This window comes from Phacochoerus africanus, chromosome 5 (genome assembly GCF_016906955.1).
Source record: "Phacochoerus africanus isolate WHEZ1 chromosome 5, ROS_Pafr_v1, whole genome shotgun sequence".
NCBI classification, from domain to species: Eukaryota; Metazoa; Chordata; class Mammalia; order Artiodactyla; family Suidae; genus Phacochoerus; species Phacochoerus africanus.
This window is the reverse complement of record NC_062548.1, coordinates 29,807,726-29,831,235: the sequence shown is the minus strand read 5'-3', so window position 1 is coordinate 29,831,235 and position 23,510 is coordinate 29,807,726. Positions and strand designations below refer to the sequence as shown.

The 23,510-nt window shown below is 45.2% G+C and overlaps 1 protein-coding gene across 2 annotated transcripts in view; it reads left to right on the top strand.

The window, feature by feature from the left end:
* IQCK (IQ motif containing K) overlaps positions 1-22,218 on the top strand; it is a 124,651-nt gene extending 102,433 nt beyond the window's left edge. The window contains exons 9-10 of one of the 2 annotated variants that reach the window (XM_047780383.1): positions 21,236-21,296; positions 21,904-22,218. In XM_047780383.1, the coding sequence (XP_047636339.1) occupies positions 21,236-21,291 (56 nt within the window). In that variant the 3' untranslated portion in view covers positions 21,292-21,296; positions 21,904-22,218. Of the gene's footprint in view, positions 1-21,235 lie in introns of both variants that reach the window. The other variant, XM_047780382.1, reaches the window with a different exon arrangement.
* The last annotated feature ends 1,292 nt before the right edge of the window (positions 22,219-23,510 follow it).

Sequence of the window (23,510 nt, the reverse complement as noted above, 5' to 3'; positions counted from 1 at the left end):
CAAGGAGGGTCAGAGACCAGGGACTTGAACCCAGATCTGCCTGATGCTAGGGAACCTAGGTCCATCTCCTGCTACAGCATTTCGTTACCTTAAAGCTCTGTGTCCCATGGGGCTTGTTGGCCCCATGCAGAGCTTCCCAGCAGGGTCCCAGGACCCCCCAGGCTAGACAGGGGGCCATGTCTGGCTGTGCCTGCCACCCCACATACTAGCTGAAATGACCGTGGGGCCACTGGAACAGGGGAGCTTTGGGGATGGGGAGGCCAAGTGCCCCGTCCAAAGGCTGCAGGATCCACCACCATCTTCCCGGGAGACATTTCCCATTAGAGCAGGAAGCCGGGGTGAGAGAACAAGGATGAGGATGTTTCTCTCTCCCTCTTTCCAAACTCCCTGCCTGCCCATCTACAGATGAAGAGCGGCGAAGGGCTTGGCCACTAAAGGGGGCGCCCAGGTGCTGAGAACACCCTAGCCTATGGCTTAGAAGGGGGGTTCTGGCAATAGCTGTGACCTTTTGTGACCAGCAAACAGAATCTATCAGATAACCAAAAAGGGTGAATCTTCAGTGACTTATTTTCTAGAGATTTTACCACCGTTGAGTGGTTTCTTTATCCACCCGTTCATACGGAAATATATATGCACACACATATTTATAAATACGCGGCATATTATACATAGTGGACTGTGGCCTGCTCCTTTCTTCACTTGACATGTATCATTGACATCTTTCCATCTCACATATATATCGATCTCTCTCATTTTGTGTGTGTGTGTGTGTGTGTGTGTATGTGGAAAAAGAATAGGTCTGTACCAGACTTTTTATTTATGTTTTAATTTTTGTCTTTTTTTTTTTTTAGGACCACACCTGCAGCATATGGAGGTTTAATTTTTTAAAATCCCAGGCTAGGAGTCACATCGGAGCTCCAGACCTACACCACAGCCACAGCAATGTGGGGTCCGAGCCGCGTCTGTGACCTACACCACAGCTCGTGGCCATGCCGGATCCTTCACCCACTGAGCGAGGCCAGGGATCGAACCTGCGTCCTCATGGATGCTAGTCAGATTCGTTTCCACTGAGTTTGGCTTGTATTATGAACAGTGCCTCCATAGACATTTTTGTAGATATATTCTTTTTTGTTTTTCAGTTTTAATTTTTTAAAGTTAAAATGTAGTTGATTTATAATGTCGTGCCAATTTCTGCTATATCGCACGTGACCCAGACCTACATATTCATTCTTGGTCTCCTGTTATCTTCCATCATGCTCTCTCCCAAGAGACTGCGTATAGTTCCCTATGCTCTTCAGCAGGACCTCATTGCCTATCCATTCTACATGTACTACTGTCCCCAAACTCCCAGTCTGTCACACTGCCTCTCCACTATAGATACATTCTTGCTTACTTCTAAAAGTATTTCTATAGGATCAGTTCCTAGAAATGGAATTGCTGGGTAAAGTATAAAAATATGTTCAGATGAGACAGTGGTCCTCTTACTGTCACCCAGAAGCCGTGCAGCAATTTATACTTAATGCCACTAAGTCACTTTGGAATTTTTGATGGGTGATGTGATCTTTGCGCTTCATTTTCCCTCCTTGTAAAATGAGAATGCTTATGCCTCAGGAATAATTCTAAGTGAGGTCCTTGCTTTGATATTACCATAGCTCTTTAAGAAGAAATAGACTATTTGGAAATCGAAGGTGTCCATTTCATTTTAATTTTTTCTCTCACTTCTCCTCAAACCTTAGTTCCTTCTCTATTTTAACCCACAAAAGAAATAAAAATGTGACTAAAGGAAATCTAATGACTTCATGCCTTGGTATTACTTTTCATCAGTTCTATTTTTAAGACTCGCCAGTGGGTGGGGATGATAGGATGACATCACCTTTCGTACAAATTGTTTCACATTTGCCAAAGTCTGGACAACGAGGACACGCCTTTTACTGAAATGCTCAAAGATCCCTTACTTTCTACTGAAATGAAAAGTGAAAGATGGAGTTCCCGTCACAGCTCAGTAGTTCGCGAACCTGACTAGCATCCATGAGGATGTGGGTTCAATCCCTGGCCTTGCTCAGTGGGCTAAGGATCCAGCTTTGCTGTGAGCTGTGGTGCAGGTTGCAAACGAGGCTTGGATTCCACGTTGCTGTGGCTGTGGTGTAGGCTGGTGGCTGTAGCTCCGATTTGACCCCTAGCCTGGGAAACTCCATGTGCTATGGGTGCGGCCCTAAAAAACAAAAAAAAAAAAAAGAGAGAGAGAGAGAGAAAGAAGAAGAAAAGTAAAAGACAATGCCCTTTATTAAATGGTCAGCACCCAAAGCTCGAGATCCCCAATTTTTTTTTTGTCTTTTGTCCTTCTGTTTGTTTTTGTTTATTTAAATGGATGCTTCCAACCATTAGCTTCATTGTTCAGCATTCTTTTTTGCAGTTATGTAAATGCAGAATGATTTTGTAGCATCTAGATAAATCTATAAATATCTGCAAGGCTCAAGGAACCAGAGTGGATTAGTTGTCCATTTATCAGCTGTATTGCTGGTTGCTTAACTTCCCTGTGACTTAGTTTACATGACAATACAATGGAAAGACTAAGGTTAATAACCAACCCATAGGGTTTTCGTGAGGATGAAATGAACTGCAGTAGTTTCTGGCTCATAATAAGTGGTCAATAAGGAGTTCCCATTGTGGTTCAGCCGTAAGGAACCCGAATAGTATCCATGAGGATGTGGGTTCGATCCCTGGCTCTGCTCAGTGGGTTAAGGATCTGGAGTTGCCCTGAGCTTCAGTGTAGGTTGCAGACAAAGCTCAGACCTGACATTGCTGTGGCTGTGGCATAGGCTGGCAGCGGTAGTTCCAATTAGACCTCTGGTCTGAGAACTTCCATATGCCATGGGTGTGGCCCTAAAAAAAAAGTTATCAATAAATAGTAACTATTATTAGTAATATAAGTGTTCAACGCATGGTTAATATACCTCGTTATGAAGAATACTGACTCTGGGGAGTTCCTGCTGTAGTGCAGTAGGTTAAGGAGCCAACTGCGGTGGCTCAGGTTGCTGCAGAGACGTGGGTTCGATCCCTGGCCTGGGAACTTCCATATGTGGCAAGTGCAGCCCTGCCAAATAATAATAATAATAGCAATAATAATCATACTGGTTCTGGGGTCTGAATGAACTGAGTCCTGCCTCCTGCCATCATTGCAGGCAGGGCAGGGCGGGCATCCTCTCAAAGCCCAGTATTCTCCTCTGATATGTGGGGACAGTTAGGGCCTGTCACAGAGGGCTCCTGTGAGGATAAATAATACGAAATACCATGCGTCCTATTAAATCGAGCCCTGGCACAAAGTGAATGGTCAATAACTGGAGACTGGTTTTAGTCTTTTTTAGTTTTTTTAAAGAAACAAAAATGTATTCCAGGTGGAGTTCCCTGTGTGGCTCAGTGGTTAACGAACCCATCTAGGATCCATGAGGATTCGGCTTCAATCCCTGACCTCACTCAGTGGGTTAAGGATCCGGAGTTGCCGTGAGCTGTGGTGTAGATCGCAGACGCAGCTCGGATCCCTCGGCGTAGGCCCGTAGCTGTAGCTTCGATTCGACCCCTAGCCTGGGAACCTCCATATGCCATGAGTGCAGCCCTGAAAAGCAAAAAAAAAAAGGGATTCCAGGTAATTTAGCAGTGGTTCTCAATCCTGGCTGCAGATGATTAGAATTTCTGGGGAAAATGTATAAGGATGCGTCAGGCCTGAGGCTGGGGAGAAAGGCATTACATGGGTTTGTTTATTCTTGGCCGAGAGTGGGTTGTAACCACATCAGCAAAACCCTAATACTGTGGATTAGCGGCAAGATCCCAGTAATAGCTTTGGATTCCACATCTTCCTTTGTGCGGCTCTTCTCAAACAATTTCATTTGGATTAAAATGTGGGGGATCTGAGCTTCTGGCCCAACTCTGCAATTTACCAGCTAGACAGGCCTTGCTTGGTTCTTGGAAAAGGAGAAGAGATGAGTCAGGAAATCTCTATAAAACAGGAAATCCGATAGGTCTTTGCTGTAAAGGCTCCTTCCCCCGCCCCAGGGCAAAGAGGCCTATTGTTAGGCAGATCTACACCTTAAAAAACTGGATATTGTCTTGGTGGGGGTGGTTGGGTTTGGGAGTTTGGTCTGAAGATTGAGAATGAGGAGTTGTGGCTCAGCAGTAACAACCTTGACTAGCATCCGTGAGGACACGGGTTCTATCCCTGGCTTTGCTCATTGGGTTAACGATCCGGCTTTGCCCCGTGAGCTGTGGTGTAGGCCACAGATGCAGCTTGGATCCTGCTTTGATGGTGCAGCTGTAGCCTGGGAACTTTTGCTAGCCTGGGAACTTCCGTATGCTGCAGGCGTTGCACTAAAAAAAAGGAATGAAGGCGAAAACCTTAGATGGGAAACTTTCTGGGTTTGCTGGGGAGAGTGTCGTGAGGTAGGTGAAGGCCAGAGAGTAACTGGGGAGAGGAGAGGAGGGAAGATTGGGTATCTGGCAGTTGAGGAGATTTCAGGGGAAAAGAACAGAATTGTTTCAAGGCGATGTCTGATGATCATATATTTGAGGAGTGAGGGCTTTTCCTATGACCACACTTGGCTCTGCCACACCCAGGGCTGACTCTTTCTGAAAGAAGAGCAGGAAGGGCGATGGGAAATTCTCCTGCTCTGGTGTCCAGCCTGCAGGGTTAGCATTGCATCAACCCCTAGCTGCCATGCCCCGGTGTCTGCAAAGATCCAGGGTCCTCCTGAAAACCTCATGAGTGCCTACTACGTGCTGTCAATGTATTTTTTTTCTTTTTAGGGCCTCACCCTTAGCATATGGAAGTCCCCAGGCTAGGGGTTGAACCGGAGCTGCAGTGCCAGCCTATGCCACAGCCACAGCAATGCCAGAACCTAGCCTCTGTGACCTACACCACAGCTCACAGCAATGCCGGATCCTTAACCCACTGAGCGAGGCCAGGGGTCGAACCCGTGTCCTAATGGATGCTAGTCAGGTTCATTACCGATGGGCCATGACAGGAACTCCAATATATTATTTTTAACCTTCCCAACAAACTGAATGAGGCTAAATGATTACTACCTCCATCTTTCAAGGGAGGAATTGTCTCAGAGGGTAAGTCACTCACTTTTGGTCGGCAGCTGCTCAGAAGCAGAGCTGAGGATATTAGAACTTTCCACAACATCATACTGCCTTTGCTGGTCTCACACCCTACCTTTCTGACTGTCCGTGAACGGGCAGGCTGAGGGAGAGGACTGGAATTCATACACCATAAAAAGCAATGAAAGGCTGATGATACATGTTTGAACTTGGATAGAACTTGAATGCTTTGAAAAACTTGAAAGCTGGAGTTCCCTGGCGGCTCAGCAGGTTAAGGATCTGGCATTATCATTGCTGTGGCTCTGGTTATTGCTGTGGCGCAGGTTCCATCTTCCGCATGCTGCAGGCACAGCCAAAAAAAGAAACCAAACAAACTTGGAAACTCGCCCAGTGGCGAGGAGACAGACCCGGCAAACCCCATATTATGCGCTTCCATTAATGACATGTCCAGAATAGGGACATGTATAGAGACAGAAAATAGATCAGGGCCCTGGGGGCTGGGGGAACAGGAGTGACAGCTTTAAGGTTTTGGGGATGCTTGGGGGATGATGAAAATGCTGTAAACTGGATTGCAGTGGTGGTTGCACCTGTCTGCGACTACACTAAAAACCACTGAATTGTGTCCTTTAAATGAGTGAATTGTATGGTATGTGAGGTATAGCTTTATAAAGCTGAATAAAAATAAAAATAAAGGTACAGACTACCTCACCCACGTGAGGGTGGATACTATAAAAAAAAATAGAAAATAGGGCATTCCCGTCATGGCTCAGCAGTTAACAAACCCGACTGGCATCCATGAGGTTGCAGGTTCAACCCCTGGCCTCGCTCAGTGGGTTAAGGATCCGGCGCTGCTGTGAACTGTGGTGTAGGTCGCAGACGCGGCTCAGAGCCCACGTTGCTGTGGCTGTGGTGTAGGATGGTGGCCACAGCTCCAAATGGACCCCTAGCCTGTGAACCTTCATATGCCTCAGGTGTGGCCCTAAAAAGACAAAACACACACACAAAAAGAAGTATCTGTTGCTTGAATGAATGAATCCATGTTACCCAGTCCCCTTCCCAAACCCTCCAGCTTGGTAAACACTCTAGGGACAAGGTCAGTCTAAGGTAAACAGAACTGTTTCCAAGGAACCAACCAAACAAATAAAGGGAAGATAGATTATCCATCTTTTCTAAAATAATAAAAAGGACTGTTCATCCTCGCTGCATGCCTAATATGAGGCAAGCACGCTGGGCACTTCCTCAGTAGCAGCTCAGTCTTCTCAGCAGCCCTTTGAAGTAGGTGCCCTACAGGCTCCATTTTACAGATGAAGAAACTGAGGCACAGGGAGGCAGAACCATGTCCCCAGGGCCACCGAGCAAGGGAGAGTTAGAACCAGGCAGCTGCCTCTTCCCCCTGCCTTGTGCTGCAAAGCACAGATTTATTTATGGAGTTAAGCTCGAGAGAAATCTGATGGGGTTTGGTTTCATAGGAGATCCATCGGGACCCAACCTCCGATGACACTGCGGAGGACGTGAAGCACGTGTTCCCTTATGCCTGTGCGCCTGTTGAAAGGGCAACGGTCCCACCCATCTAATTATCCCGCCTGCTCTCTGTAAGCATCCGTCCAGCTCCGTGGATGCAGGGGAGCCTCCCCAAGGATCTAAATTTAGGATCTGAGCAGCTAAAGTGTCTTGCCAATTTTCAGATTCAGCTCTCCTTCGTGCAGGATGTGGAACACTTAGAGGTATAAAGCTATGGAAGCCAGATGTTAGAAGATAGATTAAAGGGAATGTATGTGTATGTATAACTGACTCACTTTGCTGTACAGCAGAAATGACCCAACACTGTAAATCAACTATACTTCTTCTTTTTTTTGGGGGGGGGGGCGTCTTTTGAGGGCTGCATGCGCAGCATCTGGAAGTTCCCAGGCTAAATGTGTTATGCACACTCTCTCTGGGATCCAATGAGGGGAGTACTTTTATCATTTCTATTGAATAGATGAAGAAACTGAAGGTCAGAGAGGTTATGTAACTTGATCTAGGTCACACAGCCAGGAAGACGTTATAGGTGAGCCTTCGCATAAGTCTTTTTCCCTTAAATACCCTTGTCTCTCAGGTGGGCTTTTAGGAGGGTGTTGATTTCATTTTACACTTAAAGGATGGAAGATCAGGAAGGTCACGTACTTTGCTCAAAGATACACGGCCAGGAAGCTTCTAATCGGGGTCTGAATAAAATCTTGAGACTCTAGGCCTGGGACGCTTTCTGCCGTTCTTAGCTGATCACTCTGGACAGCTTCCAATGTCAATTTACTTACCTACTTATTTATTTATTGTCTCTTTTGCCATCTCTAGGGCCGCTCCCACGGCATATGAAGATTCCCAGGCTAGGGGTCCAATCGGAGCTGTAGCCGCCGGCCTACACCAGAGCCACAGCAACGTGGGATCGGAGCTGCATCTGCAACCTACACCACAGCTCACGGCAACACCGGATCATTAACCCACTGAGCAAGGGCAGGGATCGAACCCGCAACCTCATGGTTCCTAGTCGGATTCATTAACCACTGCGCCATGATGGGAACGCCCCAATGTCAATTTAAAACCTCTTAAATGGACCAGTCTCCAGATGCCACAAAAAGCAAATGAGGGGAACTCCAGTACACGTGGCAAAAGTGGAACACGTGCAAAAGACTCAGCTTCCTCTATCTCCCTCCTGCTCGGGTGGAACAAATAAAGCACTTTTAAAAAGTCTTTCCGTATTCCCAAGAATTATCAGCAATTGCATGATAAGTAGCTTTTTTTGCTCTCTTGATGCTTTTCTATGTGTTTTTCACAACGAGAGTGTATTACTTTGATAAAGGGACAATTTTTAAGTTATTTTAAAAGGAATCCAGAGTTCCCAGTGTGGCTCAGTGGGTTAAGGCCCTGACTAGTATTCGTGCGTGAGGAGGTAGTTTCGATCCCTGGCTTGGCTCAGGGAGTTAAGCATCCCACATTGCTGCAAGCTGTGACATAGGTTGAACGTGTGTCTCCGATCTGGTGTTGCTATGCCTATGGAGCAGGCCTGCAGCTGCAGCTCCAATTCGACCCCTAGCCCAGGTGTTCAATAATGTAAGCCATACGTATTGTAAGCCATACGATTTTTATTTTATTTATTTATTTTGCTTTTTAGAGCTGCACCCATGGCATATGGAAATTCCCAGGCTAGGGGTCAAATCGGAGCGACAGCTGCCAGCTTACACCACAGCCACAGCAACGCAGAATCCAAGCTGCCTCTGAGCCAACACCACAGCTCACAGGCAGTGCCAGATCCTTAACCCACTGAGCAAGGTCAGGGATCCAACTCACATCCTCTTGGTTACCAGTCGGATTCATTTCTGCCACGCCACACCAGGAGCTCCAAGCCATACAGTTTTAAGTCGTGTTAGAGCGGTTTTTCCCACTATGGAGGCAACATCAGTTAGTGGGTTGCCACAAGCACTTGAAAAAAATGAAATACTTTTCAGGTCTTACATTCAAGTCGTTAATTCATTTTGAATTGATTTTTGCATATGGTGGGAGGAGGTACTCCAGCTTTGTTTTTGTTGTTGTTGTTTTGTTTTTAATGTAAGAACTGAAACCATAAAACTCTATGAAGAAGACACAGGCCCTATGTTCCTTGACATCAGTCTTTCCTTTTTTCTTTTTTTTTCTTTTTTTGCTTTTTAGGGCCGCACCTGCGGTATATGGAAGTTCCCAGGCTAGGGGTCCAATCGGAGGTACAGCTGCCGGCCTCCACCAGAGCCACAGCAACACCAGATCCGAGCTGTGTCTGTGACCTACACCACAGCTCATACCAATGCCAGATCCTTAACCCCCTGAGTGAGGCCAGGGATCGAAACCACAACCTCATGTATTCTAGTTGGGTTCATTTCCACTGTGCCACGAAGGGAACTCCTAAATCAATTTTAGTAATTTTTTTTTTTTTTTGGCTATGTCTCCTCAGGCAAGGAAACAAAAGCAAAAATGGGAGTTCCTGTCATGGCTCAGTGGTTAACAAATCCGACCAGTAACCATGAGGTTGCGGGTTTGATCCCTGGCCTTGCTCATTGAGTTAAGGATCCGGCGTTGCTGTGAGCTGTGGTGTGTAGGTCACAGACACGGCTCGGATCCCGCATTGCTGTGGCTGTGGTGTAGGCCGGTGGCTATAGCTCCGATTCAACCCCTAGCCTAGGAACCTCCATATGCCTCGGGCGCAGCCCTAAAAGGACCAAAGACAAAAAAAAAAAAAAAAAAAGCCAAGATATAGAAGCAACCTAAGTGCCCATCAATAGATGAATAAAGAAAATGTGATGCACACACATTCCCACCCACACACAATGGAATATTTATTACTCAGCCATAAATAAGAATGAAATCTTGGCATCTGCAACAACATGAATGGACCTAGAATGTATTATGCTAAGTAAAATAAGTCAGAGAAAGACACATACCCTATGAGTTCACTTATATGTGGAATCTAAAAAACAAGTGACCCAACAAAACAGAAACAGAGTCATCGATACAATGAACAAACAAGTGGTTACCAGAGGGGCGAGTGGTGCAAGGAGGAAAGGAAGCAGTGAGGGAATGAGAGGAACAAGCTTCCAGCTGTGATGTGGATGAGTTGGGGGCATGAAATGTACAGTGTAGGGAGTAGAGTCCGTATTTATGTGATATCTTTGTATGGTGACAACCGTGGCGATCCTTTTCCAATGTATGGAAATATGAATCCCTGTGTTGTGTAACAGCAACCGACAGCGCCGTAGCTCAGTTGTATTTCAAAACCCAAAAACCAAAATAGAAAAAGAGATCAGGTTTGTGATTGGCGGGGGGCGGTGGGGAGGGGGGGAAGGGAACATTGGATGAAGGTGGTTAAAAAGGAAAACACTTCCAATTATAGTAGAAGTAAGAACTAAGGATAAAATGCACCACGATACAGCCACTTCTCACTGCCGTATTTTATATATGAAAGTTGCCGGGAGAGTAAACCCTAAGAGTTCTTATCAGAAGGAAAAAAATTCTTTCCCATTTCTTTGTTTTATTTCTATGTGAGATGATGGATGTTTCCTAAATTTCAGTGGCAGTCATTTCATAATGTCCCTTTTTTTGTTTGTTTGTTTGGCTTTTGTCTTTTTAGGACCGTACCCTCGGCACATGGAGGTTCCCAGGCTAGGGGTCAAATTGGAGGTACAGCTGCCGGCCTCCACCCACAGCCACAGCAACGCAGGAATCCGAGCCACATCTGTGACCTACACCACAGCTCACAGCAACGCCAGACCCTTAACCCACTGAGCAAGGCCAGGGATCGAACCCACAACCTCACGGTTCCTCGTCTGATTTGTTTCCACAGCGCCACGACGAGAATGCCTCATAATGTATATTGTTAAATCATTGTGCTGCACACTTTAAACTTAAACAGGGCTGTGTGTCAGCAGTATCTCAATAAAAACTGGAAAAAGTGAAATAGAATAGATATAGAAAATACAGCATGTAATTTCTGGTGCAGAGGGAGATGCTGTTCAGTGAAATTTTTGTTTTCGGCCTTCCTGTTTGTGTTTGTTTACTGCTAAATGCAATGTGAAATGTATTTCTTGTCATAGGTGGCCATTTAATTAAAAACTCTGAAAACCACCTATATTAATCAGATTATAAGATTGGATTCTATGATCTTAGATATAATCAGAATTCTCCAAGATGGTATATATCTTTGGCTTATAAAGCCCAGGTAGCTCTAGGAAATAGCCATATTTTAAAAAGTTTTTCCCCAGCCTGGGAACCTCCATATGCCACAGGTGCGGCCCTAAAAAAGCAGAAGGAAAAAAAAAGTATAGTTGATTTCCAGTGTTGTGCCAATTTATGCTGTATACAGCAAAGTGACCTAGATATGTATATGCATAAGCATATATATATATATATTCTTTTTCTTATATTATCCCGCATCATGTTTTATCCCAAGAAATTGGACACAGTTCCCTGAGCTATACAGCAGGACCCCACTGCCCATCCATTCTTAACGTCATAGTTTGCATCTACTAACCGCAAACTCCCTGTACACCCCACTTCCTCCTGCTCCCCTTTGGCAGCCGCAAGTCTCTTCTCCAGGTATATGAGTCTATTTCTGTTTTGCAGATAAGTTCATTTGAGCCACATTTTAGATTCCATGTATAAGTGATATCATATGGTATTTGTCTTTCTCTTTCTGACTTACTTCACTTAGTATGAGAATCTCTAGTTTCATCCATGTTGCTACAAATGGCATTATTTTGTTCTTTTTAATGGCTGAGTAGTATTCCATTGTGTATATATAACACATCTTCTTAATCCATTTATCTGTCGATGGACATTTATGTTGTTTCCATGTTTTGGCTATTGTCAATGGTGCTGCTACGAACATACAGGTGCATGTGTCTTTTTGAATTATAGTTTTGTCCAAGTATATGCACAGGAGTGGGATTGCTGGGTCATATGGTAGTTTTATATTTAGTTTTCTAAGGTACCTCCATACTGTTTTCCATAGTGGTTGTACCAATTGACATTCCCACCAACAGTGTAGGAGGGTTCCCTTTTCTCCACACCTTTTCCGGCATTTGCTGTTTGTAGACTTATTAAGATGGCCATTCTGACCAGTGTGAAGTGTTACCTGATTGTAGTTTTGATTTGCATTTCTCTAATAATTAGTGATGTTGAGCATTTTTTTCATGTGCCTGCTGGCCATCCATATGTCCTCTTTGGAGAAATGACTATGTATGTCTTCTGCTCATTTTTCAATTGAGTTGTCTGTCTTTTTGTTGTTGATTTGTATGTGTTGTTTGTATATTTTGGAAGTGAAACCCTTGTCAGTCGCATCATTTGCGACTATTTTCTCCCATTCCGTAGGTTTTTTTTTTTGTTTTTTTTTTAATGGTTTCCTTTGCTGTGCAAAAGCTTGTGAATTTGATTGGATCCCCTAATTTGATTTGATTAGCATTAAATGTACTTCAGCATCGTCTATAAAAATGCTGTTTGGGTCAAACTCCATTAAATCTTTCTGGGGGGATTAAATTTTTAAATTTGAATCAATGTTTAACTTTTCTCACATGGATAGATCTTCAGTGAACAGCCTGATGAATTTCTACATGTGCACAAACCCATGTAACCACCAACCAGCTTCAGGTGAAGATGTAGAACCTTTCCTTTGTTGGCAGAGGCTCCCCCAGGCCCCAGCCCCAACCTCAGTCCCGACCCCACCCCACCTCATTTTCCCAACCTCTCCACCTCTCTGGCCCCCCCTTTCACCCCCACCACTGCAATCACTCTTTTGGTTTCTATCATCCTTGACTCATTTTAACTGTTTTTTGATCCTCATTGAAATAAAATCGTGTAGTATGTTCTGTTTTATATCTGGCTTCCTCACTCTACATTCTGTGTGATTCAGTCATCTTGGATGTATCAGGAATTTGTTCGTTTTCACTGGTGGTGCAGTATTTTCACTGTGTACATATACTCCGGTTGTTTATCCCTTGTCCTGTTGTTGATGGATATTTGAGTTAGTTGAGTTGTCCAGTTTTGGGCTACTATGAATATAACTGCTATGAGCATCCTTTCTAGAGATCTACAAGTGACTCCTGAGTATACACCTAGGAATAGAATTCCCGATCCTAATCATGATCCATTAAATCTTTTTATAAAAATAAACACCCAGGAGTTCCTGTCATAGCTCAGTGGAAACGAATCCAACTAGTATCCATGAAGATGTGGGTTCCATCCCTGGTCTGGCTCAGTGGGTTAAGGATCTGGCATTGCTGTGAGCTGTGGTGTAGGTCGAAGATATGGCTTGGATCCTGCGTTGCTGTGGCTGTGGTGTATGCCGGCAGCTGCAGCTCCAATTTGACCCCTAGCCTGGGAACCTCCATATGCCGCGGATGCGACCCTAAAAAGCAAAACAAAAACAGAAACACCCGTATGAGAAATGTTATCCAGCAAATGGTGCCAGGAAAAATGTCTCTCCCCTTGGGGAAATGGTTTTCTTCTTCCCTAACTTTTCATTTTGCCTCGTCTGCCAGGAAGCTCAGAGTTCAATGTAACTCTCATTTATGGCCACTTGTTGACTTCCTGTTTAGCATCTTAATTCTCCATTTCTCTTCTGACATGATTTTCTTCTATTTTTATTAACTATATTTCATTATAAATCATCTGAAATAATTTTGGGGAGGAAGCACTGTATAAATCCATTCAGGAAGAAAATAGGTATTTGCCTGGTTTGAATCTCACATGAGATAATGTGCATGAGAAAATGTTAAACACTGAGAAGCTGGCCTGAGGGGGAGCTGTCATGAGTGTGTATTCGACTCTTGCAGAAGTGTGAAATTTATCAGCTTTGCAGAAAAGGAGAATACTGTTGGCGTTTGTTTTAACAGAAGTTTAAAAAATAACTTCTTGTGTGATTAAAAAACGAATACTTGCCCTTTGTGGAAAATTGAACCAATTCTAAATCCCACCATTCAGAGATGACCACTATTGAAATGTCAGCTTGGGGAATTCCTTTTGTGGCTCAGCAGTAACAAACCCAACTAGTATCCATAAGGATGCGGGATCCACCCCTGTCCATGCTCAGTGGGTTAAGGATCTGGCGTTGCCGTGAGCTGTGGTGTAGGTCGCAGACGCAGCTCGGATCTCACATGACTGTGCTGGTGACGCAGTCTGGCTGCTGCAGTTCCACTTCGACCCTTAGCCTAGAACTTCCACATACCGTGGGTTTGGCCCTAAAGAGCAAAACAAAAGAGAAAAAAGAAATGTCATCTTGGAGTTCCCGTTGTGGTTCAGTGGATTTAGAACCTAACATAGTGTCCATGAGGATGTGAGTTGGATCCCTGGCCTTGCTCAGTGGGTTAAGGGTCCAGCATTGCCGCAAGCTGCAGCATAGGTCATGGATGCTGCTTGAATCTGGTGTTGACATGGCTGTGGCATAGGCCTCAGCTGCAGCTCCAATTCAACCAATTCAATCCTTTTTAAAAAGAAAAAAAGGAGAAAGAAATGTCATCTTTTAAAAAAACAGCTTTATTGAGAGATAATTCATACATAGTACAATTCAGTAGCTTTTAGGATATTTGCAGAATTTGCAAATATTGCCACAAGCAATTTTTTTTTGTCTTTTGTCTATTTAGGGCCACACCTACAGCATATGGAGGTTCCCAGGCTAGGGGTCGAACTGGAGCTATGGCTGCAGGCCTATGTCACAGCCGCAGAAATGTGGGATCTGAGCTCATGGCAATGCCGGATCCTTAACCCACTGAGTGAGGGATTGAGCCCACAACCTCATGGTTCCTAGTTGGGTTCGTTTCTGCTGTGCCACGACGGGACCTCCTTAAGGCCCTATATCTAATATGGGGGTAGGGGACAAAATGAATTTGATGGGGACACAGTTCATGGCCGAGTAATATTCTATTGTATATGCTCCACGGATGTATCGTATCTGTGCATCCGTGCATTCATTCATTAGTTAATGGATATTTGAGTCGTTTCCACATTTTGGCTATTAATGAAAAATGCTACCCTGCTGTGAGCCACACAGAAGTCCAGAATAATGCTACCATGAACAAGATTCCTAGTGTGCATGAGTTCGTGGGGTCACATGTTTTCATTTCTTTGGGATTCTTAACCGGGAGTAGAACTGCTGGGCCATATGGTAACTCCAAGTTCAATTGTCTGAGGGCTTTCTAGAAGCATGGAGTAACAGATGAGCATAGAGTGGCTTGATGCATACAGATGAGGAATTGCAATCTTAATGAGCAGACATTAAATGGCTTCTCACATCAGCCAAAGAGAAGGGTTTTGCTATCAGGCACCTCATAAATGTCTACATCCCTACATCTTTGTACGTACTTCAGATTTGTTTCTGAGGATCCTTTCTCAGCAGGGGCTGTGAGAGGGTTTAACTCAATGCCTGTAACTATTGAAGATATTGTTTGCATCTTGAAAACACTTAGATTCCAATTCAAACAGAGATTAGTTCCCGGAGAGCCTGGCTCTGCCTGGCACATTCCTTATTTTAGGTCTCAAATCAACACACACACACGATAAGTGCTGGCAGGAGTTCCCGTTGTGGCACAGAGGAAACAAATCCGACTAGGAACCATGAGGTTGTGGGTTCGATTCCTGGCCTCACTCAGTGTGGGTTAAGGATCTGGCGCTGTGGTGAGCTGTGGTGTAGGTCGCAAATGAGGCTTGGATCTGATGTTGCTGTGGCTGTGGTGTAGGCTGGCAGCTGTAGCTCCAATTTGACCCCAGCCTGGGAACCTCCATATGCCATGGGTGCGGCCCTAAAAAGCAATAATAATAATAATAATAACAACAACAACAACAACAAGTGCTGGCAAAGGAAGGCAGAAAGAAGGCTGCAGGCCCCTAAATTATATTTTCCCCAGGAAACCAGGCAAACCGTTGTCTGAATTCCAACAAGACGAGCCGTTTATTAAGCCCCTGTTGTATCTGTTGTGTGCCAGGCACTCTTCTGGTGGATTTTTATATGTAATCGCAGTTCACATATTTAAATATCAAGATTACCCTGTGCAATAAGATCCACAAGGAGGAGTTCCAGCTGTGGTTCAGTGGGTTAAGAACCGGACTAATATCCATGATGATGCAGGTTTGATCCCTGGCCTCGCTCAGTGGGTTAAGGATCTGCATTGCTGCAAGCTGCAGCTCTGCTTTGACCCCTAGTCTGGGAACTTCTATATGCTGCCAATGCAGCGGTAAAAAAAGGAAAAGAAAAAAAAAAAAAAAAAGATCCACAAGGAACTCAACTTTATAGGTGAGGGAACAAGCTTGGAGAGGGTTAGCAACCAGGCCAAGGGCACACCGGTAGCAAGGGGCAGAGCCTGGATGCAAATGCTTGCCTCTCTGATACTGAAGTCTGGGCATCCCTAGTGAACTGGAGTACTCTTATATCCTGGAAAAGATGTGTGTCCTTTTGACACTCTGGAAGCTGAGAGAGAAAGGCCTAGGGGCTTCCAAAGGGAAGCTAGAGTGGGGTTTCAGTCACTGGTTCAACCGTGATTTTTTTTTTCTTTTAAGGCCGCACCTACAGCATGTGGAAGTTCCAGGGCTAGGGGTCGAATTGGAGCTGCAGCTGCCAGCCTACACCACAACCACAGCAATGCCAGATCCAAGCCTCGTCTGTGACCTACACCACAGCTCATGGAAATGCCAGATCCTTAACCCCCTGAGTGAGGCCAAGGGTCGAACCTGCAACTTCGTGGTTCCTAGTCGGATTTGTTTACGCTGTGCCACGACAGGAACTCCATTCTTCTTCTTTTGTTTAATGGCCACACCTGCAGCATATGGAAGTTCTCAGGCTAAGGGTTGAATCAGAGCTGCAGCTGCAGGCCTACACCCCAGCAACAGCAACGCTGGATCTGAGCTGGATCTGTTACCTACACTGCAGCTTGTGGCAATGCTGGAGCCTTAACCCACTGAGTGAGGCCAGGGATTGAACCTGCATCCTCATGGATACTAATCAGGTTCTTAACCTGCTGAGCCACAAGGGAACTCCCTCCTCCTTTTTAAAAAATTTGACATCTGTATCTGTATATTTGCTGCTGCATGACAGGATGATCCATATAAACACTTTCTTTTTTTTTTTTTAACTTTTATTTATTTATTTATTTTGTTTTTTTATTTTTATTTTTTTGTCTTTTTGCCATTTCTTGGGCTGCTCCCGAGGCATATGGAGGTTCCCAGGCTAGGGGTCCAATCGGAGCTATAGCTGCCAGCCTACGCCAGAGCCACAGCAACGCGGGATCCGAGCCGCATCTGCGACCTACACCACAGCTCATGGCAACGCCGGATCATTAACCTACTGTGCAAGAGCAGGGATCGAACCCGCAACCTCATGGTTCCTAGTCGGATTCGTTAACCACTGCGCCACTATGGGAACTCCATAAACACTTTCAAGAATAAAAATACGTTAGGATAAAAATCTGGGAGAGGAGTTCCCATTGTGGCACAGCAGAAACGAATCTGACTAGGAACCATGAGGTTTCAGGTTCGATCCCTGGCTTCGCTCAGTGAGTTAAGGATCCAGCATTGCTGTGAGCTGTGGTGTAGGTCACAGACCTGGCTCAGACCCCGTGTTGCTGTGGCTATGGCATAGGCTGGCAGCTGTAGCTCCGGTTTGACCCCTAGGCTGGGAACCTCCATATGCTGCTGGTGCAGCCCTAAAAAAAAAGCAAAAAAAAAAAAAACCCAAAAAACAAAAAAACCAAAAAACCTGGGAGAAGAGGAATAGAACTATATGTTCAAGGAGAAAAGGAAATAATACATAGTTTTCAACTGTTAAAGAGCAGCTTGTCTATGTGTTTCCAGTAGCTTCAAATGATGGTACGAATCTTCTGGTATATAAAATATATTTTTAAAAAGCTGTTACTAGAAAAGAAGAAGTACATTGGGAATGGGGTGGGGTATATGGTATTTGTGAATTTTTTTTTTTTTAGTCGCTGCATCCAGATGAAATCTGCGCCACAGCTGCAGCAACGCCACATCCTTTAACATACTGCACGGTGCTGGGGATTGAACTTTGTCCCCTCAGTGACCCGAGCTGCCACATTCAGATCCTTAACCCGCTGTGCCACAGTGGAAACTCCAGCTTCTTCTCTTAATGTTTAATACAGTTGGCTTCTAAGTCCTCATGCTTTCCTTTCTTTCCTTTTTTTTTTTTTTTTTTTTTGCTTTTTAGGGTGGCATATACAGGGTCCCAGGCTAGGGGTCAAATCAGAGCTGCACCTGCCAGCCTACCCCACAGCCTCAGCTACACTAGATCCAAGCCGTATCTGAAACTTACACCACCATTTAAGGCCAGATCCTTAACCCACTGAAGGAGGCCAGGGATCGAACATACAACCTCATGGTTCCTAGTTGCATTCATTTCTGCTGCGCTACGTTGGGAACTCCTTTTTTTTTTTTTTTTTTTTTTTTTCAAGAAACTCTCAGCGTTTCTTGCCTGGAGCTCTGTGTGCCTCCGGTTCTGGACCAGCCACCAAGGTAAAGAGTGGGTACTGCCCCCGTCCCTAGGTACAGACGGAAATCATTTCTCAATTAGTTATTAACTTGTTACACTCACAGAGAGCTGTTTAAAAATAAGCTGGAGAAACTGTTTCCAGTTCATGTAAAGGCAACATTTAATATACAGAGCCCCTGCCAGTCTGTACTGGCTGAGAACCGTTCCTACCCCAAGCTCAGTCAGCTTGCCCGGGACGCTTCTCAAGGTTCCGTCTCTGCTTCAGCAGCTGAGAAGGCAGAGATAAATTTTAAAAAGTCATAAGACATGGCTGACAGGGTTCATCTGTGTTCGTTTGCACCGCTGACTCACTAGGCTTTTGAAGACAGAATTTCGAAGGACAGCCTAGTAGCTAAACCTGATGGCTCTTTAAACTGCTGTGCTAAGTCTCCAGTCTTGATGCTGACTGTGAAATGGAGCTGCTCTCGTAAATTCAGATGTAGCAGGAAAATGCTTAGCAACATATAAGCACATCTGAGAAGCACAGAAAGCTCACCTACATGATATAAAGAAAATTAGTTTGAATATTTGTTTTAATGTATTTTACTTCATTTGGTTTTTTTACTTGCAATATAGTTAACTGACGATATTGTTAGCTTATGGTGTACCGTACAGTGATTCAGTATTTTTTTTCAGATTATATTCTATTATAGGTTATTATGGGATTAAAGGGTATAATTCCGTGTGCTACACAGTATTTCCTTGTTGCTATTTATTTTACACGTAGTAGTCTGTCCTTTAATCCCATATCCCTAACTCACCCCTTCCTCTCCCCTTCCCCACTGGTACTAGTTCGTTGTCTATGTCTGTGACTCTGTTTTTGTTTTATATTAATAAAATTAGCAAACTAAGCAAATATATATATATATATTTTTTTAAAAGCATGGCGTAATACATATATATATATACACACAGATATATATATTTTGTCTTTTTAGGGCTGCACTCACGGCATATGGAGGTTCCCAGGCTAGGAGTCGAATCAGAGCTGTAACTGCCAGCCTACATCACAGCCACAGCAACACGGGCTCTGAGCCAAGTCTGCAACCTACAGCTTAGCTCACGGCAATGCTGGATCCTTAACCCACTGAGTGAGACCAGGGATCGAACCTGCGTCCTCATGGATGCTAGTCAGATTCGTTTCTGCTAAGCCATGATGGGAACTTTTTTTTTTTTTGGTCTAATTTAATATGTAATATATTAAATATATTTAGGAAACTAATATATTTTAAAAAGCATGGAATTCCCAGGAGTTCTCATGTGATTCAGTACAAATGAATCCGATTAGTATCCATGAGGATGCAGGTTCAATCCCTGGCCCTGCTCAGTGGGTTAAGGATCCGGCATTGCCGTGAGCTGTGGTATAGGTCACAGACATGGCTAGGATACCACATGGCTGTGGCTGTGGCATAGGCCAGCAGCTGTAGCTCCGATTGGACCCCTAGCCTGGTAATCTCCGTATGTCACAGGTGCGGCCCTAAAAAGACTAAAAAAAAAAAGCCTGGAGTTCCCTGGTGGCTCAGCAGGTTAAGGAGCCAGCATTGTCACTGCTGTGGTGCAGGTTTGAGCTATGGCCCGGGAATTTCCCCATGCCACGGGCACAGCCAAAAAACAAAAAACAAAAACAACTTATTTTTCAGGTTTTCTACAATCACCACATCACCTGTATTATTAAATTATTTTATTGAGCATCTATCATATGCCAGGCAACAGGGACCCCCTTACCCTTGTACTCTGCAGAGAGGAAGGTCTTACTGTCCCCATTTTATGGTCGAGGGAGCCGAGGTTTCAAGGAGGTTAAGAGACTTTGTTCGGGTCACCCAGCTGGTAGATGATGATGGGATTCAAAGCCAGATGGCTCTGGTCCCAGTAGGTGTACACTTAGCAGCTATGCTCTGCTCCCATGGCCCTGTTCCTTCCATGACTGGTGCATTGGTTTCCCTTTTCTATGAAAAACGAGCCTTTTATTAAAAATCTCCCTTTCCAGGAGTCAAGATCCTTTCCAAGGTCTCAAGTTGATAATCCCTGTGATTCTGTTTCAATATAACTGATGTTGTCACTTCCAGCATCAAATGTTTCCCTTTAAAATGCTGCCTCCAGGAGTTCCAGTCCTGGCTCAGCGGAAATGAATCTGACTAGTATCCATGAGGATGCAGGTTGGATCCCTGGCCTCGCTCAGTGGGTTAAGGATCCAGCGTTGCCGTGAGCTGTGGTGTAGGTCGCAGACATGGCTCGGATCCTGCATTGCTGTGGCGTAGGCCAGCAGCTACAGCTCCGATTCAACCCCTAGCCTGGGAACCTCCATATGCAGCAGATATGGCCCTAAAAAAAGCAAAAAAACAAAACAACAAAAAGAGGCCTTTGGAGTTTCCTGGTTGCTCAGTGGGCTAAGGTCCAGGCATTGTCTCTGCTGCGGTGCACATTCCATCCCTGGCTTGGGAAATTCTGCATGCCGTGTCACCAAAAAAAAAAAAAAAAAAGGAGAGAGAGAGAGTGTTCTTTCCAAAGGGACCCTCTGCCCACCCAGGAGACCAGGTTTCCATATGTTGGGAGGAAGGGCTCTTATCTCCTGGGATAACGCCCTGTACAAAACAGTGCCGCGCCGTGTTCAGCTGACTTTCCTGTTCAGCCCACTCAGGAAATCACCCGGATCCCATTCTCGTCCGGATCATAAAAGACTTGAAAAGATTCTCTTCTGGCCTCGTACTGACCCCAGTGTTGTCCTGAGTTTTAAATTCTGGGTGTGGGGGGGTGGGGGTGGGGGAAACGACAGGGTGAGTGGTGACAGGCTAGAATCAAGAGCCTTGAATCTGTCATCATCTTTAGTAAAACTTCCTTCCTTCAGTTTCCCTGACCTGCAAAGCACACTTCTGACCTTCTTCTGAACTGAATTCAGAATGGCTGTGGATGTCACGTGAAGTGGCTTCAGGTGCTACCCTTGGCGCACCACGGCCCTGCGTTCCTCCCGGTGGATCTGCGGGGCCAGGACCATCGCTGGCGCTCTGTGGGTTGCAAAGCCTCTGACTTCCGTGTATCCAAGTTTGCGGTTTCCAGATGCCAAGTCTGTCTGGTGTGTAAATCCCTCCTGACTCTCTTTCCATTTCTTTGCAGTGAAATGCAGAATGGAAGATGAGGAAGAGCCTGCAGCTAAGACGCCACATCCTTAACCGCAGTTGGTATCTTTTCCCTTCGGCGCTCCCACCACCCGACTCAAGGGAAAAAAAGAGTTCCTTCCTCTGTGTCTTTAAAGACTAGATTTGGGGCATTTGAATACAGAATCTTTTCTGCACAGGCCAGAATTTGTTGCAAATCTGATTTAGTGCAAATAGGTTTTCGTAAGAAAGCGCTAGTGTTTTTCTCCATTACCCCCAGTTTTATTCTTTCATCGTGTGTATCTTCAGTGCTTCAGGATTCTTGTACACCAGCCACTGTTAAAATGTACAGTGCACTCTAGTTTCAAGAGATGTGCAAGTGTTCTAATTACCACTTTCCCACTTTTGGCCGCCTTTGCAAAGATTCATGTTTAAAATTAAGCCTGAAACCTCTGCAGTGGGTTTTAAGTTTATCTGGTGACACTCTTTGCAGAAAAAAAAGACACTATGGCCTGTGGTCATTTCCCAAGGAGACAAACCTTTAACTTTGACCCAAACCCAACAAGATAAGACGCTTAAACCCAGACAATAACAGATAAGGCATTTTTATTGTCTAGGCCTCCAAGGATTATAGAAAGTTCCTCATTTGATGGGTAAACTGACTTATTACCCTCAATTATTCTGCAGTTTGCTGTGGACCGGGCCTCTCCCACGCAAAATGCCACAGACAGCCTCCAGGCAGATCCAACAGCCAAGTAGTTGGAAGGGGTTGTTTTGACAAGCTACCACACGTCTTAAGAATAGTAAAGCCTTTATTATTTTTTTTTCGCGTGTTAAGAACAGCATTTTGAAAATAAAACCTATCTGCCCATGCTTTACATTTTTAAATTTGTAATGTTTATATACAGTCATCTGTGGTACACATTGATTGTCTTGAAATTTCTTTAACGATTTTTTTTTCTTTTTAGAAGTATGCAACAGTCAGCCAGGTTACATTATAAAACACACATTAATACATTTAATAAATATATATTATCTATCAAAAACGAGCCTTAGCTCTTTATCAATTAATAAAAAGCACCTACTGAGAACTCCCCTAAGCTGGTATAATCATCGCGTCATTGGATTATAAAAGCCACAAATGCTCCCTTTCTGTCTGGGGTTCAGCGCAGCCTGGCCTCACCAGGAAGGCCACACCCACTCTGCTGCTGTTCAGCCGGTCCCCACGAAATCTGTGCTGAAACAATGGATCTCTAGCTTTCAGCGAGCAAATCTGCAACCCTCCAGACACACAGAACTGCCCAGTTTGTCAATTTCCGGAGCCGATGCCACCAGCCCCCTAGAGGAAGAATCCTGTACAGAATAAACACTTTCTATTGCGGGGCGGGGGGCGGGACGGCAGGAGTGGCTGTTATAGTCCCAAGGTGATCTCGATGACCGGACCTGGAAAGATTTGTGCTTACAACTGGGTGTTTCGACCACAGACGCTCTCCTTCCAGGTCCTGCTCCCCAAGGTCCTGTTTCCAAACAGATCTGAAACCGAGGCGCCCGGTCATTTTGTATTTAAACATTGCTCTGTGGGGGCAGCTGGCTGCCAGTCTCTTGGCAAAGATGTCTCTCTGGACCCTTCAGGCGCCACCATTAGAAAAATACCAGTGCTCTGTCCTCTCCCCTCCCTCCCCGCCTCCGCCCCTCCCCTCCCCAGAACACCCAGCTCACTCTTGACCTGAAAGCCAAAATAAAATAAAACCCAGAAGCGCAAAAACTATCAGAAGATGTTGCAAGAAAAGAGAAAGGTCTCATTGAGTGAGGTTTCCGTGGCTCAAAGCCGGTTCCGTGTGCGGGGTGGCGAAACGTTACTTTCTGCGTGTAGCCGGCCCTCTAAGGTGCGCTCACTTGACCCACTCGGACCACCAAGAACTTAAAAGAAGGCGTGGATCGTGATCCTGTGAGTTCTCCCCTCCGCAAGGGAGGCGGGCTCGTGGCCCGCGTCACCGATGGGATCACAGCGCGCCGAAGGACTCCAGGGAGCGGGGGTGAGCCACTGTCTCCTGGCACGAGAACGCGTAATGCGGCCGTTTTTCACCGGAATGGACCGAGGCGTTTGAAGATGTCTGTGATTTTCAGAATTCTGGGTCTGCACATGCATCCGCTCCCACTGCCACCCCAGGTCCTAGCTTCTCTCCCTCCCCCACCCTCCACCCAACACTCCCAAGTTTCCGGTCCAGCCAGTGGCATCTTTGGCACAGGGGGCTGGGGGCTGGTTATCTAGAAGCAAGCACATGCTCTGGGCG